Source organism: Schistosoma haematobium, chromosome ZW (assembly GCF_000699445.3).
Source record: "Schistosoma haematobium chromosome ZW, whole genome shotgun sequence".
In the NCBI taxonomy this organism is placed as follows: domain Eukaryota; kingdom Metazoa; phylum Platyhelminthes; class Trematoda; order Strigeidida; family Schistosomatidae; genus Schistosoma; species Schistosoma haematobium.
Window position 1 is genome coordinate 10,604,062 of NC_067195.1, and position 15,910 is coordinate 10,619,971.

At 33.4% G+C, this 15,910-nt stretch overlaps 1 protein-coding gene across 3 annotated transcripts in view; it reads left to right on the plus strand.

Annotated features, from left to right (window-relative positions):
* MS3_00010298 (uncharacterized protein) overlaps positions 1-15,910 on the plus strand; it is a gene marked incomplete at its 3' end in the record, with an annotated part of 193,824 nt that overhangs the window by 135,698 nt on the left and 42,216 nt on the right. For all 3 annotated transcript variants that reach the window (XM_051218657.1, XM_051218656.1, XM_051218658.1), the window contains 5 exons: positions 1,256-1,428; positions 3,714-3,794; positions 6,065-7,943; positions 10,054-10,424; positions 11,343-11,512. In XM_051218657.1, the coding sequence (XP_051070355.1) occupies positions 1,256-1,428; positions 3,714-3,794; positions 6,065-7,943; positions 10,054-10,424; positions 11,343-11,512 (2,674 nt within the window). The remainder of the gene's footprint in view (positions 1-1,255; positions 1,429-3,713; positions 3,795-6,064; positions 7,944-10,053; positions 10,425-11,342; positions 11,513-15,910) is intronic.

Sequence of the window (15,910 nt, forward strand, 5' to 3'; positions counted from 1 at the left end):
AGTACATTAGGTATTTCAACGAAAAGGATTAGATTCACTTCAAGTTTTTACTCCCACAAAAGGTTAAGTCCATGTTTATTATATCTGGACCTATAGTTTAAGATATAATCAATCCCAAGAATGAGAAGTGTCGATCGTCTCTAAAGGGATTCCTTCATGCGAATACTAAAAAGAATAATTGTACAGTATTCTAGGAGCAGTCGAATACATTAAAATACGTAACTCGTTGTTGTAAAGGTTAATAATTATTCAAACCAGAAGACGTTTAAACATGGAAATTTTCTTTGAAGCCTGTTCTGTGGAAGACAAGTTGTCCTAATCTCACTACTGTATGTGACTTGGATAACATCTTACCATTTATGGCAAGATCTAGGTACAGTGATGTATTACCAAAGCATATCTATCCACATTTAGCCGTGGTAGGCTCCGTCTGCCATTTTGAGCACCTCTGGGCTACCTTTTTGAGCTTCATTTTTAAGAGATGACAAATTTCATCGATAGGCACTCAAATAAAGACAAGTCACACCAAACACAGGTTATGGTGATCGTTTAATTTTATCGCGATCATGTAACGGTTTAAGTTAAACAGCCAATGGAAACCTAGAAGCACTGGACGGCCGTTTCATTCTAGTACGGGACTCCTCAGTAGTGCGCAACCACGATTCTGCTATAGAGAATTGAACGCAGGACTTTAGGTTTCATGTTAGGACGCTTAACTTCTACAGTAGTAAGTTAGGATTCATTATTGTACACATCTGATCTCAATCAGTCCAAAATAATGAGTGGTTATTTCCCGTTGTCTTTAGTGGATACTCTCCTCACACTTGACATGATTAAACTTCACTAGCCATGACTTCTCTCTAGAACTTCGTAAAGCATCTCTCAAAGTTAGTTATTAGTGAGTACATGATAATTATCAATATGGATTGTATATCTAACTTAGATTAGCTCGCGTTTCCAGTACAAGAAGATTGCTTACTTGTTTATCTATCAGAATAAGTAACAAATCAAAATTCTTTAATATAAACAAACAAACTATTTGTATATTATTGATTTTTAGCCATTCGAAGCTTCACTGCAATATAGTGGTTACAAAAAAACGAATTAAAGTTTACACATAATTAAGGAAGATCAAACTACATTGAAACAAATACTATATTCTACTTCATAATCAATAATTTAGAAACTTAATGAAGGTACTCAATAAATCTCTAATATCATAATTCATTTTCACTTTTGTTATTATTTAACATAGGAAACATAATGGTATTCAAATTGAAAACAACAAAAGAATTGAAATCTATAATGATAATATTAATCCATTACTTATTATACAGAATGTAAAAGATGAAGATTATGGTGAATATATATGTTCTGCATCAAATGTACTTGGTCAAACTGAAACAAAAGCAGTTTTATATATACAAAGTAAGTTAACTACAAACAATTTAACAATATATTTTTTCAATAGTTGAAATCACGGGTCCATTGAAGCTAGACCACCATGGAAAACCTTAAAGCAATGGACGGCCGTTTCGTACTAGTTAGACATTAACACAGTTGGATGCCGGCTCAGTGGTCTATTGGTTAAGCTCTCGTGTGCGAGACTGATAGGTTCTGGGTTCGAATCTCGCGGAGGGCGGGATCGTGGGTGCGCACTGCTAAAAATTTCTATACTAGGACGAGATGGTCTTCCAGTGCTTTCAGGTTTTACATGGTGGTCTAGATTCAATTGACTCATGATTTCAACTACTGAAATTTCTAAAATCTCCACAAAACCTTTTTTGATAATATATTTTCTCTCTAATCTTTATAATTAAATATGGATTTGCTTAGTTTAATATTGATAATTGTTTATTCACGTTATTTAATGATTTAATCGTTGAAATCATGATTCAATTGAAGCTAGACCACCATGAAAAACCTGGGACCTTAATTAATAAACTTGTTTTTGTATTATAATATTGTTAAATTTATGAATAGGATACATTACATCTTTAATTTTATTAACTAAATGAAAAAAACATCATTAGTAAATTAATAAAAAGTCGAATTTAGAATTTTAATGAATGTCTTACTAGCAGTACATATTAAATTTTCAATCTGTTTTCCGCTTTCTTATTTTATTTGAACATATAAATATTAGTACAAACGGGCACGGAATACATATGCGATACACAAGTCACTTGATTCGTGTGTGGGCTGTGATAGTTCCTGGATACCCAAAACGAAACAGGTGGTTTTCTTAGGAGAAGTCGCACTCGGAGCCTTCGACCCAAAGGTTTAATCCACAAGGCAGTGGAACGACGTCAGGAGATTCGGGCCCATTGTAGCTGATGACCAATAATTGGCTCATACGCCATTAGTTCCCTCAGGATGCTGGAGCCCATGAGCACCACTGGTTTGGAATGAGGGTTTTCCAACCGCCCTATCTGGATCCTTCATATCCACTAACTCGGTTTAAGCTCCGGACATTCGCTTTTCGTCCTCTCAGTTTTGTAAACAACATCGGTGCCGCAAGAAGGCAGTGAGTAAGACTTCCTTGGCAGTGTCTGTATACGCGTGACCATGTGAGAGCATTTCGAGAGGGGGGATGAATCTCCTCACCCTCGACCGTACCAGGGCATTCAGCGGCCCTCCTTTTTCTAGTCCAAATGAAGTGATCTGTGGAAAATTCAAAACGTTTAATTTATATTTTTTTAAAATAAGCTTAGAAAGTAAAATATATTCTCGTTTTTATAAATGGAACACATTAAATGCAGACACATTTGGAATAATGAATTTTAAAAAATTCCAGTTATGACTCTTTAGGCTTAAAAATTAATTGATCAGTTAATTAGATCAAGTAAATTTATGTGCACAAACAAACGTTAATTAACAACTAAGTAAAACAACATGATAAAAGTGACAGTAGAATTAAAGAAAGTCTTTTATAGCTAGAAAACAAACTATTAATGGTTCATGAACATATCAAATTATCTTGAGACTTTGTAGTAGACAATCGTAAGACAATCCGAAGTATCATGTAATACAAAGTTCGGAACATTTCTAATGATTCATTGAAATGACTGGATGTATTAATTAGAAGCAAAGTTACGGAGCTGACAGCTAAATAAAAAAAACAGGATTTGTAAGATACATCATGTTCTTACGAAGAAAGTTGATTTATTGAGCAAAAGAACGATATTTAACCTTAACTATGAATAATTTATGATACTCTAAGTGTTAATATTTCTATTAGGTTACACTATAAAATACGTCAGTTTTAATTAGCTTCAGTATTATTTATTAACAATCGTCAAATGCGATCCTTACACGCATATATGCATACATCTGTAGATGTTTCAATATCATAACAGTTATAAAGGTTCATTTTCCCATAAACTAAACAGACTAACTGAGTACCATTATTGGACGTTCATGAAAAATAGCAGCTTGTAAAAAACTTTAATCGACAAATATAAACACCTATAAAAAATACTATAACAACAATGTAAGCAGTAATCCTTCTATATGTCAAATAACACTACACAAGAAAATTGATTTGTTGAATAGATCACATTTTGCAGCTTTCATATAAACAGTAGATTATAGGTAAACAAAACCATGTTACTGGCTAATAATTGCTACTAATAGATATTTAGTCTCATTTCGTTCGAAATAAACTTGTTTCATACATAAATTCTTGTTACTTCTTTTGAATTCAAATTTAGGTACTTTATATGAACCCAATAGTTACGAGCATGATACAACTGAACCGTACGAGTCTACTGCTAGACCAACACGGTGTTCAGGTAATGTTAGTTTGAGATGTATTCTTGATTTTTAGATCATAAAAAACTTCGTTCATTTAATTTCAATGCACTTTAGTGTCACTCATAAGTTAAATAGTTTTTCATTGCCTTATACATACGCCAGGATCTTTTGTGAGATCATTCAATTCACTGGAGAAAATGTAAATTACTGATGCAATTTGTAACGAATTTAAAAAATTAAATCTATTCGTGTGTGACCCTAAAAAGAGCCTTCTCTTAGTCTCTTCACATTTCCGTTTGTCATTGGACTCTTTCGAGTTTATTAAAATAATATCCTCTTCTTCATGATTTGGCGTGGCATACAAATCCACGTTCGTTCGATAGTTGTCACTATTTGTCTGTTGGATTCCTGCCATTGCTTCATCCATTTATGGTGCCTGAGACATCGTTCCATAAACCAATTGATGCGTGAACTTATCAACAGCACTATGTTATTTTTCAGACATACGCCGAACTAAGAGTACAGTATTTTTGGATGCTTGGCTGTCCAAGTTAAAAAAGGAAAATAGTTGTCAATAGCGACGCTAGTGAGGTTGTTGATGGCGTTTCGGAGAGCCTGTAAGTGCCTGTGGCGTCAACAGTCGTGAACACGTCGACTGAAGCCGTATATTAAATTTGTATGTTGGGGAAGTGATCGTAGAGCACCTAATAGATCTTCACAGCCGATTAGAGATCCAACACAACAATTTGATACCAAAATAAATTTTCATTATTGGTTTTATGTAGGTCCCATGAAACCAACAATATCAAGAAGACGATGTCAAATTCATCTGATATGCAATTACGAAGAAAAAGTACCTAGGATCATTTTCGTCGTCAATTTCATACTCACAAAACCCACCAAGTGACATGGTGTGAGCTTTCAGTTTGGCGTAATCACCTACCATTTATGGTATAAATAGACACATTGCTTATCTGGAAGGTGGTCTGCGAGAACAGTTTGTGGGGCATGTTAAAAACATCTTGAGGATTCACGCGCTTCGCATAAGACTGGTAAACGAAGTTCACAATATTGAATGCTTCTGTCGCCAAAATCAGCAGAAATCGCGCTGTTGTAGATTCCGCATCCGTTAACCTGCGCATCCAAGAAATGTTGTAGTACCTCAGGAACTTGCACTCACGACTGTGATGCACATTCCCACGAACAACAGTCAAGCAGCCTTCATTAAATTTACAATATATGATAGCCGGACATTGAGTGTTTATCGCAGCTCTTCATGAACAATATAATAACACTATTCAATTTCCCTCCTTCATTTAATCGGCTGTGAAGATCCACTAGGTGCTCTACGATCACTTCTCCAACATACAAATTTAATATACGGCTTCTGTCTTTTTTAACGAAATGAGAATCGCGAACTGCATAATGTTAGTTGGGCGCCTTTCCATTATTTCTGATGGCGCTGTTGGATGCTACCAGATACAACGTATTCAAGAACATGCTATCCGTATCTGTAAAACGTTCGTACTATTGTACGTTGGTGCGTTATTTATTTAAGAGAAAAGGTGAACAATCGAGAAATATTTACTTTATATATCGATTCTTCAAAATAACTAACCAATACTTATCATTTTCAAACAAATCATTTAATTGGATGAAATGGGATGGAAACATTTTTATTTAAAAAATATACAAAAATAACCTTTCGATCAATGATATTCGATAGGTTTACTTGTTATGATAAGAATTCATGTTTCATCATGAGAAATAGGTCAATAACTGGAATATATCGATGCTAAAATAAAATTCATAAAAACTAGAAGATTACGTAATAAGAGGTGTTTAAATAATTGGACAATGAAGCGTATATCTGAAATAAGTGTGGGATGGGTTGAAGAAAAATAAGAGAAACAAAGAGTATGGAAAAATAATAATAAATAAAATCTTTTATTAAAGCTTATTTGTCCAAGGAAGAGATGGTGTTACAATTTCTTATATATACAAAGACTTGGATTATATATATATATCAGAAGGGGGTTTTGTGGATATTATAGTATTATAGTTGAGATTATTAGTCAACTGAAGCTAGACCACCATGGTCCAGTGCTTCCAGGTTTTCCATGGTGGTCTAGCTCCAATTGATTCATGATCTCAACTACTAAATTATATATATATATATATATATATATATATATATATAAATTTGACTTAAAAACTTTCTCAATTCTATTAAATATATAGTTGATTTACTCATGCAATGAATATGACAGTTAACGACATTTTACCTACTGGTTACTCTTTGTTCCAGTTTTGCCGTCAAGAGTAAGTAATATTGAACTAATTGAAGTAAACGATGATGGTTTCAAGATTGCCTGGGATCCACTAAATGAACAAGTGACATATAATGTGGAAATTAGTAATGATGCAGGTAGATGGTGGAAACCTGTACTAACCAACTTACACGAAGTCTCAGCTTACATCTCAAACGACATTGCGTGTCCTTTGAATCCCGTACAAGTAAGGATAGTAGCTGAAAATGAATTTGGCCTTGGACCGCCTTGTTTCCCGGTACTTCGTTTACCTATACGAGCATGTCTTCCTCACATGCAAGCAGTTAAGCCAGAAGTTGAATCTGAAGAAGCAACGGCTATTAAAATTCGATGGTGTCCAGCAGTGCCTGCACTTACACCAAACCAACTGCACAAGAATGTTATGTTAAATCCATCGCAATTACTTGGTAAAGTAACTTACGCAGTTGAGATTAGGGAAGGATCTCAATCAGAATGGTGTAGAGTGGCAAGTGATATACCTTTTCGATCCTACACTTGTCACTTACGACCTGGCATCAGCTCTGCTATACGTATTGTTGCGAAAAATAGATATGGCGAGTCCTGTCCCACTCCAATGGCAATAGTCCAACTCGATCCTAATTCATTAGTTCCGGATTTATCACTAGATCCTCCATGGATAGCAATAAGCCACCCAGGAGATAACATCACAGTAAAGAAAAGTAATATTCGACTCCTATGGAAACCTGCATACATGCCAGAGTTCTGTACCAGTTGTGTAAAAGGACTAAAACCTTTGTATCGAGTTGAATGGAGGCGTGGATTATCTGGACATTGGGTTGATTTGGCTTGTGGCATTAGTGAATGTGAGACGGGTTATCCTCTCCCAAGAGATCTTGTAGAATCCGTGATTAGAGAAACTCATATGGGAAATGACTTGTCTTTTAGCACTGCCAATTCTAATAGTTCCATTGAATTTCGGATATTTTCTTACAATGATTTCGGTGAAAGTGGTCCGACTAAAAGCTACAGATTGAAAGCATCTCAGATATCTAGAGGTCAAGACTGTCGAAAAAATAGTCAGATATCAGATAAAATAAATGACAGGGATCAATACGACCACCTAAGTCTTTTGGATAAGCTGCCGATTATTTCATCCAGTAAGATACCAAGACGAGAGGTTCAAATGATGTCAATCGATCCCAAACTGGGTGTCACGCTCAAGTGGGATCGTTGTACAAGTTCAGATATAAATAAAAGTTCTGATGATCACTATAACTTACATGGTCGCTATCGAATTCAACGTAAAACTTCAAATGACGCTGACAGTAATTCCTCACCTGATATGTCTAACTGGACAGTAGTTTGTAGAGAAGACGATCTAATTCATGGTGAACAATATGTTCTTGATGTGAAACCGGGTAAAACAGAACAGTTTGTTAGGATTCTTAGTTTACAAGAAGATAAAGAAGGCAATTTAAATTGGTTGGATACCCATGAAATTCTTCGTATACCAGCGTTACATGAAATCTGCCCTCCAGCACCATTAGATATAGAGGTAAAATTGACACCCCCAGTTGAAACATCAGGTTCCGCAGGAGTTCGTGTCACCTGGAAACCTCCCAACTTTGAACTTCCATTGAACGACAATTATTTAACACAGATTAAAAATCATGCTCAAATCGACTATAGAATAGAAGCTCGTACAACCTTGAGTGACTTAGCACCTTGGAGACAGATTGGTATTGTATCTGGATTATTAGGTAGTATAGATGACCATAAAGCTGAACCCGGTTCACAACTTATTTATCGAATAACACCTATTAACCAATTTGGTGAAGGTCCAAGTTCAAGTTCTTATCCAATCAAACTTCCACTTTTGTTAACAACTTTAGAAAGGTTAGTTAAAGTTTAGTTCATCCAGTTTTTCTAACAATTTTAAATTAGTTCAGCTTTTTACTAATTCATAGATGATAAATTATATTTGTCTTTCATGGTGTACATTATGGAACGAACTTACATAAACAACCATTGGAAATCAGGAAGCACTGAACATCTACTTTGCACTATTATGATGCTCCTTACCAATGTATATAAAGGACCTTACCCGGTATCAAACTCAAGATATTCGGGTCTCATGGCACGTGTTTAACCACTAAACTAAAGAGCTTGCATCCAGTTATTTAAACTTCTAGTTTTAGTCGATTCGCAACAATCCTCGATCAACATCCATTGGAATAGGTAATATGTGTCTCACGCTCGGTATGGCAATAAATGATGATCGTAAAATATCACCAGGAAAATAAAACAAAAAATGGAAACTATCGGAACCTACCACTTAGACCTAAAAATTATGCGCTCCATGTGAGATCTGAATGCTCCACCTTTGGTCCCAGGTAGGATCGTGGATATTCATTGTTGACCATTCTTATCTAGGACGATAGAAGGGTTCTCATTGCTTTCTGATTCTCAATAAATGTCTAATTAAGACCATTTATTGATGTACACCGTGAAATCCAACAATCGTTATGTAATTTATGTTACTTACGTTGACAGATATAAGTAGTATGTAGTACCAATCGGAAGTGAAACGCCTGCTAGCAAAAGATTGAAATGAAAAGAGGAGAGAATAAAACTGAAAGTAATCGAAATAACAACAGGAATGAAGAAACGATTAAGTTTGTAGGAGACAACTGATGGATGTGCAAATGATGTATTTTATGTATAATTTTCATATTTTATGAAGGCACTCTGTAATCTTGCATCAAACAATAAATTGACTTTAGCCACCTGAATTCTTCGTGCACTGCGATTATACACCGTTTCAGTAATAAAAATAAGGGTCGAATAGAGATCTCTGTAAACCCATCTTTTACAGTTGAGATTCAAATAATATAGTTATTCCGGATCTACTCCACCTACCTAACATATAAACATATTCTTTAAAATATTTGATCATTGTTTACTGTACAGTTCGTTTTAGTTAGATGGCCTATTATCGATGTGATTACTTTCTTAACCACCCTTTTATTTATTCTAGATAGGTTAAAATTGTTGCATAACATACGGCATATTATCAATAAATAATCGATAGATACATTGACACATTCGAATACAATTAATTTATCGTAACTTAACCCATGGAAGTTTGGATTTATGAACCAGATATAAATTCTATTTGTGAATTCTTTAAGATCAACTGGCTTAAAAGTTTAAACCACTAATTCTATAAAATAGTCATAAAAGCTACACTACAGAAATAATAAATTTATTTCAGGTTGCAATACATATAGTTGCTGGTTATACGCCAAAGTTCCCTACATTTAGGCTTTTTTTAAAAAAAAATCCAAATGTATTTTAGATACTATAATTTTTCTCTGAATGGGATATAACGTGAAGATGCATAACTTCTATTTAAGTAATCCAGAATATACCATATGAATAACCTAGAATTTCTTGACCAATATAGACGTTCGATGATCGTTACCTTTGAACAATTCCAAGTACTAATTATTCTTTTGATGTCTGATTTCAATTCCTGACGCAATGTGCTCCTTGGTCTCCCTCTTTTCCTCTTCCCATCAGGATTACAAGTTAGGGCTTTCCTCGTGATGCAGTTTGATGTTTGTCCTATCTACCTTCAGCGTCTTTTCCTAACTTCCTTTTCAGTTGGAAGCGGGTTTGTTCTCTGCCATAGTAAGTTGTTGTTGATCTTTCTCTCTTCTTCGTATTACTAATTTTTGAATGGTTAGAAGTTTCAGTCTGTGTGTGTGTTTAATGGTCGATGCTTTTTATTTGAAACAAGGATAGTTGTGTTGGTCACATCACTAAAGTTCTTCGAGGCGTCCATATGGATAATTTCACCTGGTATTCTCTCTTTAATTTGTGGTCATATACTCGATAATTCGTTAAACGCTTACAGTGTGAACATGAATGGTTTTATTGTCAATATGTTTATTCATATACACTAGCATAATTTACTTTTTTCTGTCTCTGCTTACAATCATAGATGTATTGAAGATTTTCGTTTCCTAATACTTGGATCAAATACAATTCAGTTGCGTTGGCGTTTAGGTGATACAGTGATTGATGCATTAGGATTTCGGAGAAATCCAAATCAGTCATACAACATGACAAGTCATTTAGATACAGATGAATCAGCTGAAATATGTGAACGTGTAAAATTTTCAATTGAAAGACGAGATGGTTATGCTGGTGATTGGTATCCTATTAGAGAACAAATCAATGGAAATCTTCATAACAAAATTATACTATCAAATTTTGAATATTTAGATAAAGAAATTGCTTGTAGAATAATTGCAAATGTGGATGGTCAACAAACTAAACCTAGTCGACCTATCAATATTAGTATTAAGACAGGTAAGTTAATTCTATAAATATATTTCTATTTGTAGTTTTGAGTAATATCTTATTTGCATATAAAGCGATTTGAGTATGGCTGAGGGTGATAAATACAAGAAGTTAATAGTTATACATTTATTTTATTTTGATGAGTATTAGATATATTCAGAATATCTTCTAATAGTTGAATTCATGAGTCGATCTAAGTTAAACCACCATTGGATGACCATTCATTGCTTCCAGGTTTTTAATAATGATCTAGCTTAGGTCAACTATTAAAAAAATACTACCATCTCCACAAATTCCCATTCTGATAATATTCAGAATAGCTTAATAGATTTTTAAAAAATGTTTTTATTGTAAAATGAAATCAAACAGAGAATTTTTGGAAACGAGGAAGTAAAGGTAAGTTCTAACCTCATGGTTTGAAACCAATCATCAGTGAAAAGTCACGATCATAAACGGTATTGAATCTAAGAACACAATATTTCTCATTTTTAAAACATTAATTTAAAATGTTATTATGCTGTAGGATGATATGCTGAACTAACTTTTAACTAAGCTTCACAGTCTTTTAAAAATAAATATCTCAGTAAATGACTTTAGGTTTTAGATTTCTTACCGTATATTTGGGCATAAACTTGATCTGTTGTGAGTACTTTTTGATAACGAATAAAACAGTACACTGTGTTTTGTATAGATAGAATTGGTAACACGATATCAACATCCATTTTAAACTGAGTTTATTTGTAGGCACTCAAATTCCTATTAGTATTCGTTAATGTATGTAGAGTTCTCAAGAAACCTTACTCTGACGATATTTCAACTTTGGAATAGTTATTCATATATAATACTTCAAATCAAAGATTATTTTCCGTGTGAATTTTGTATTCATTCAAATTTCTGTATTCTATTTTTTTTCTTATTACCAAACAGATTTCTTAGTTCCAGATTTCTCAGCTTTTAAACCACATTTCAATGTTACATCAGTTGAGGAATATTTGATATCATGGGACGATCCTGATATACAATCATTGTATACAAGTCATATTTTGAATTTATCAATACCACAAGTGTTACAAAAAGATACTACTTATGCAATTCAAGTAATGTGGAAATCTGTAGACTGAGTATTATTTTCAATGTTCCTTTGTGAAGATTATTGAATTTTGTTGTTTGTAACACAGACGTGTTAAGCCGAACATATCCTCGACAACATTAGTGACTGAACTTAAAACTTTCATGGCTTGCTGAGAGCACTTGAAACTTAAATTTTTGGGTCGAAATCCAGTAGTGTGTAGTTTTAACATCAATCAATTTGTGAAACTACACGCTCATCACCTAATGTTGTTGTAGAATCCTCCTTATCCTTATATATTTTCGCTATATACTTTGGATTTAACATTTTTAATTCTGTAACTAATTAAGAGTAATTAAATTCCTCCTTTTTCTCAAAAGATCGTTGAACATTTACGTTAGACAACTCAACATTATCGGAACCCCTCTTCTAGGATTCACCACCATACTGTCGAATGCATAGGTCAACACAAATACAAAACTCTATATACATATATTGCAACATGTAGTTGACTATAAGTATACATAAAATCAAATCGCTCGATATTATTTGTATGGTTTAAAATCCGATTCAGTAGAAGATGTACGTTTGCATCTTTATTTGTATTGATAAGGTTTTGTTGTCTATTAATCTGAAACTAGTTCTGTGCTTATGAAAAACACTTTAGAGTATCCCTACTATTTTAGCCATCACTTTAATTTAATCTCACTTTCTTTGTGTCATTGTTCATCTGTAAATATGTGTACACTTACATAATCCAATCCATTAAGTCATGTCGTACCCATAATTACTTCGTCAATTTAGTACGTTATCTATACTAATGTGAAATCTAATAACTCGCATTACAAGTTCGGGTTACAAAGTACTTAATTACTTACTTACTTATTTACTTACTTACTTATTTACTTACTTACTTACTTACTTACTTACTTACTTACTTACTTACTTACTTACTTACTTACTTACACCTTTTACCCCTCATCGAGGAGCATAGGCTGCTCACCAGCATTCTCCATTCAACTCTCACCTGGACAGTCCTTGTTTTCAGTTTCTTACAGAGTACTATAAATCAAATACATGTTTAGAAAATGAGAACATACTTCCACCGACTCTTCTGTATAGATTTTTTTATGAAAACATAAATTCGCTTGTTTAATCATCAGAATACCGCTTATAATCTATTGGGATTGTTGAATTTGACTAAATATCGTAAGATTATCGGAACTTATCAATGAATTGGTTAACGAGTTCTCAGTTTCACAAGTCAAATTCTCTTCACTGAACTGCTTCAAAATGTTGATTTGTCTATGATTTGTTCATTATATGCTTCCTCGTGATGTTAATCATGAAAAGATTGTTTGTGTTCAGAAAACAAAAACCAAGTCCACTTATTAGTTCACACGAAATATGTCCAATTACATTGAACTCATTTAAATTTGTACTAATAAGCCACATATGAGTAACCTGTATCATGTTGTTTATTCTATAATGTTGGTCAGATCCTATCAATCAAACTGTAAAATAAAGACTAGTTCAAGTAACAGGTGTACTTAATATGATGTTAGATGATTCAAAGTAGTTTCAATTAGTCCGAGTCGATTAGACTAGTAAACTTTTTTTAAAATTTAAACAGGCAGATGGAATATCGAGATCCCAACACAAATCCCTCAGTAATAAAGTCTTTTACTGTAATATACAGTAAAGTAGGTTTGAATCCTACGAAAAGCATCAGATCCCTTGACATTATAGATATATTTTCTTGGCAAGTGAAAGATAGAACAAAAACTAGCTTCAGACGTTCTTGTGAATCACTTCTGACTATCTAACACCATGAGAATTATATAAGTCACATACTTACCTATCTTTTACCTGGTTAATTTTTAAACATTCATGATAAGTATCAAAATAATTTCGAAACTAATGAATTGTCAGTTATTTAGAACACTTACCATTCAATACAGTGTAGTTTTGTTAGATAAACAGTAAACATTTATCACTATATCAAACCAAAAATTAGAACACTGAACAAAATCCATTCATAAATTTTCCTAATATTTATCAAACACATTCATATATGCACTGTACAAGTCATTTTCCAAGTTGTAATGATCGATTTCTCTTATTAACTAACATCGAAGAGATTATAATTTATGGACGTCCTTTGAACGATTCATAAGTGACCCTGAGAAATTTCGGCCAATCAGGAAACAGTCAGTACAGAGTAAAAATATATTATACAAAACCAAAAAATTAGAGTGAATCAATTCTTTAACATGCTTTAAGAACGGCGAGACTATAATTTTTGGTCGAACTAATCAAATTTAAGATAACAGTAGTTTATAACCCTCATTTAGTTCTAGTTCCGAAGGTCGCTCAAGCGTCGCTCAAATATCGTCCATAAATTATAGTCTCACCTTAATAACTTTTCGAGGTTAGAAAGTAGCTCTACAGTCTTGAAATCGTAATGCATACGGTACAGGAACATATCCATGTGACTCCATAATAAATGACCTCTAGAGCCATGATAAGGTTGCGAAAATCCTTTTAGCCTCGACCGCATCGCTTCTGTATCATTAGTGTGTACTCGCGTAGTAGAGTTTACAAAATATCGCTTGTAGACGATTCACGTAACCAAGTATAGATAGGCATCGATATGCTCTCCAGTTATCCGTGTATATTATAGTACCAGGCTGCACATACTATAGTATAATTGGTATAATATTTGTAGCTTGTCGGCTGCTCACGCGCTAAATGACTCCGTTGTGAGATGGTGTATCATATATATTAAGAACCTGGTAATCATATCAAACGAAGTGCTACTTAACATGTCTTGTTTAACAATTCTTCCTCCATTGAATATGTGTTTTCTAACAACCGGTTTGTTATTTTCTACAATTCTCCCGATTTTTCCAAACGACTGATGCAAACTTGTCATTTTTATTGCACATATATCTCAACAGTACTCTTACCAGCTTTGGTAACTGCTGCAAAGGTTGCAGCCACCGTTACTGGCGCTTTAATTATCCAGTTTGCAAAAATTATCATAATCTGTCTTGATGTCGATCGGAATCTAGAGAAAAAAGTCCCCGTTTTTCCAGACTTTTCCTCCAACATATATTACAGCGAAATACGACGTCGTCACGATAGTTTGTACAATGTCCGGAAGTCATTTAAACACCGCAATCACTAATAACGGAACTTCTCAGTAATCCCATCTGTTGTAGCCGCTCAACTATAACTTTCTACTTGAAATCCGCTGTAAACTGATCGTATGTGAGCATTGAGTACTGAAATAGACTCCGTGACCTTGAAATCGCTTACTGGTTTCTGATTATCTCGTCCATAGATTATAGTCTCACCGTTTTTAACTCTATATCATGATTATACATAGTAATATATGTTCTGTTTTCGTGTGTTATGATATTAATTTTTTGAGTGTGGTATCATTTCAAGATACGATATTCTTGTATAGAATTCATTTGGATTATGCCCATCATGATAGACAGCATGTGATTTTATTATAATTCCGGGTATTTTCTACATATGTTCGTCTTAATAATCAAAATGAGTGTCCAATCAATATGTAAATGAGTGAAATTTTGACTACGATCGTCGTCATGTTTTAGGTTTAATAAATCTTCACTTGTGCTAGTCTTGGTGTTCTTACTTTGCGTTGTGAGAATTTCATTGTTTCCCTTTTCTTTCAAGTATAATAATAAGCGACGCGGATAAAACAGTTTGTGAAAATTTAGTTTTAATCATTTTAAGGTTACTTTTGAGTCAATACAGTAGGTGGTTAATATCAATACCTTTGTTACTGTTATCGTTGTTCATGTAACATATTTAGTGCTTAGTTTTAAAATCTATTACTTAGTCATTATTCTGTTGAATGTAGGTAAGATGTATTTTTAAATGATTTTATCTAACATAAGAGTGAATTTAATAATAAGATTAACTAATTCCATTATATGAAGATGTCTCACCTCACACAATAATCAGTGTTGGGTAAAACATATGCAAAACGAAAACTAGGAAATATTTGGTAACTATTTGACCCCAGTTTTAAACCCTTCAATAGAAATCACCCAAGACTCAGTTAGGCATTACAATGAAGCTCACTAACTTGGCATTACATAATTTAACTTTGATAATTCATAATTTCAAATTCACTTAAATCATGAAACGTTAAACGCACTACTGAGAATTTCCAAACTAAAAAGAAATAGTACGTCGATACTTTCTAGTTTTCAATGGTTACCTCCATCAGACTTCATTCTATGGTGTTAATCATTTTCATATAAATTCATATCTAATTCATTTATTTAATTAAAGAATGATGATTACCTTGACATTACTCAAAATTTTTCCATTCCCCTGTCTTCATTAAACTTTTGTTTAATCCTTTAATTTAAACTAATTTGTTATT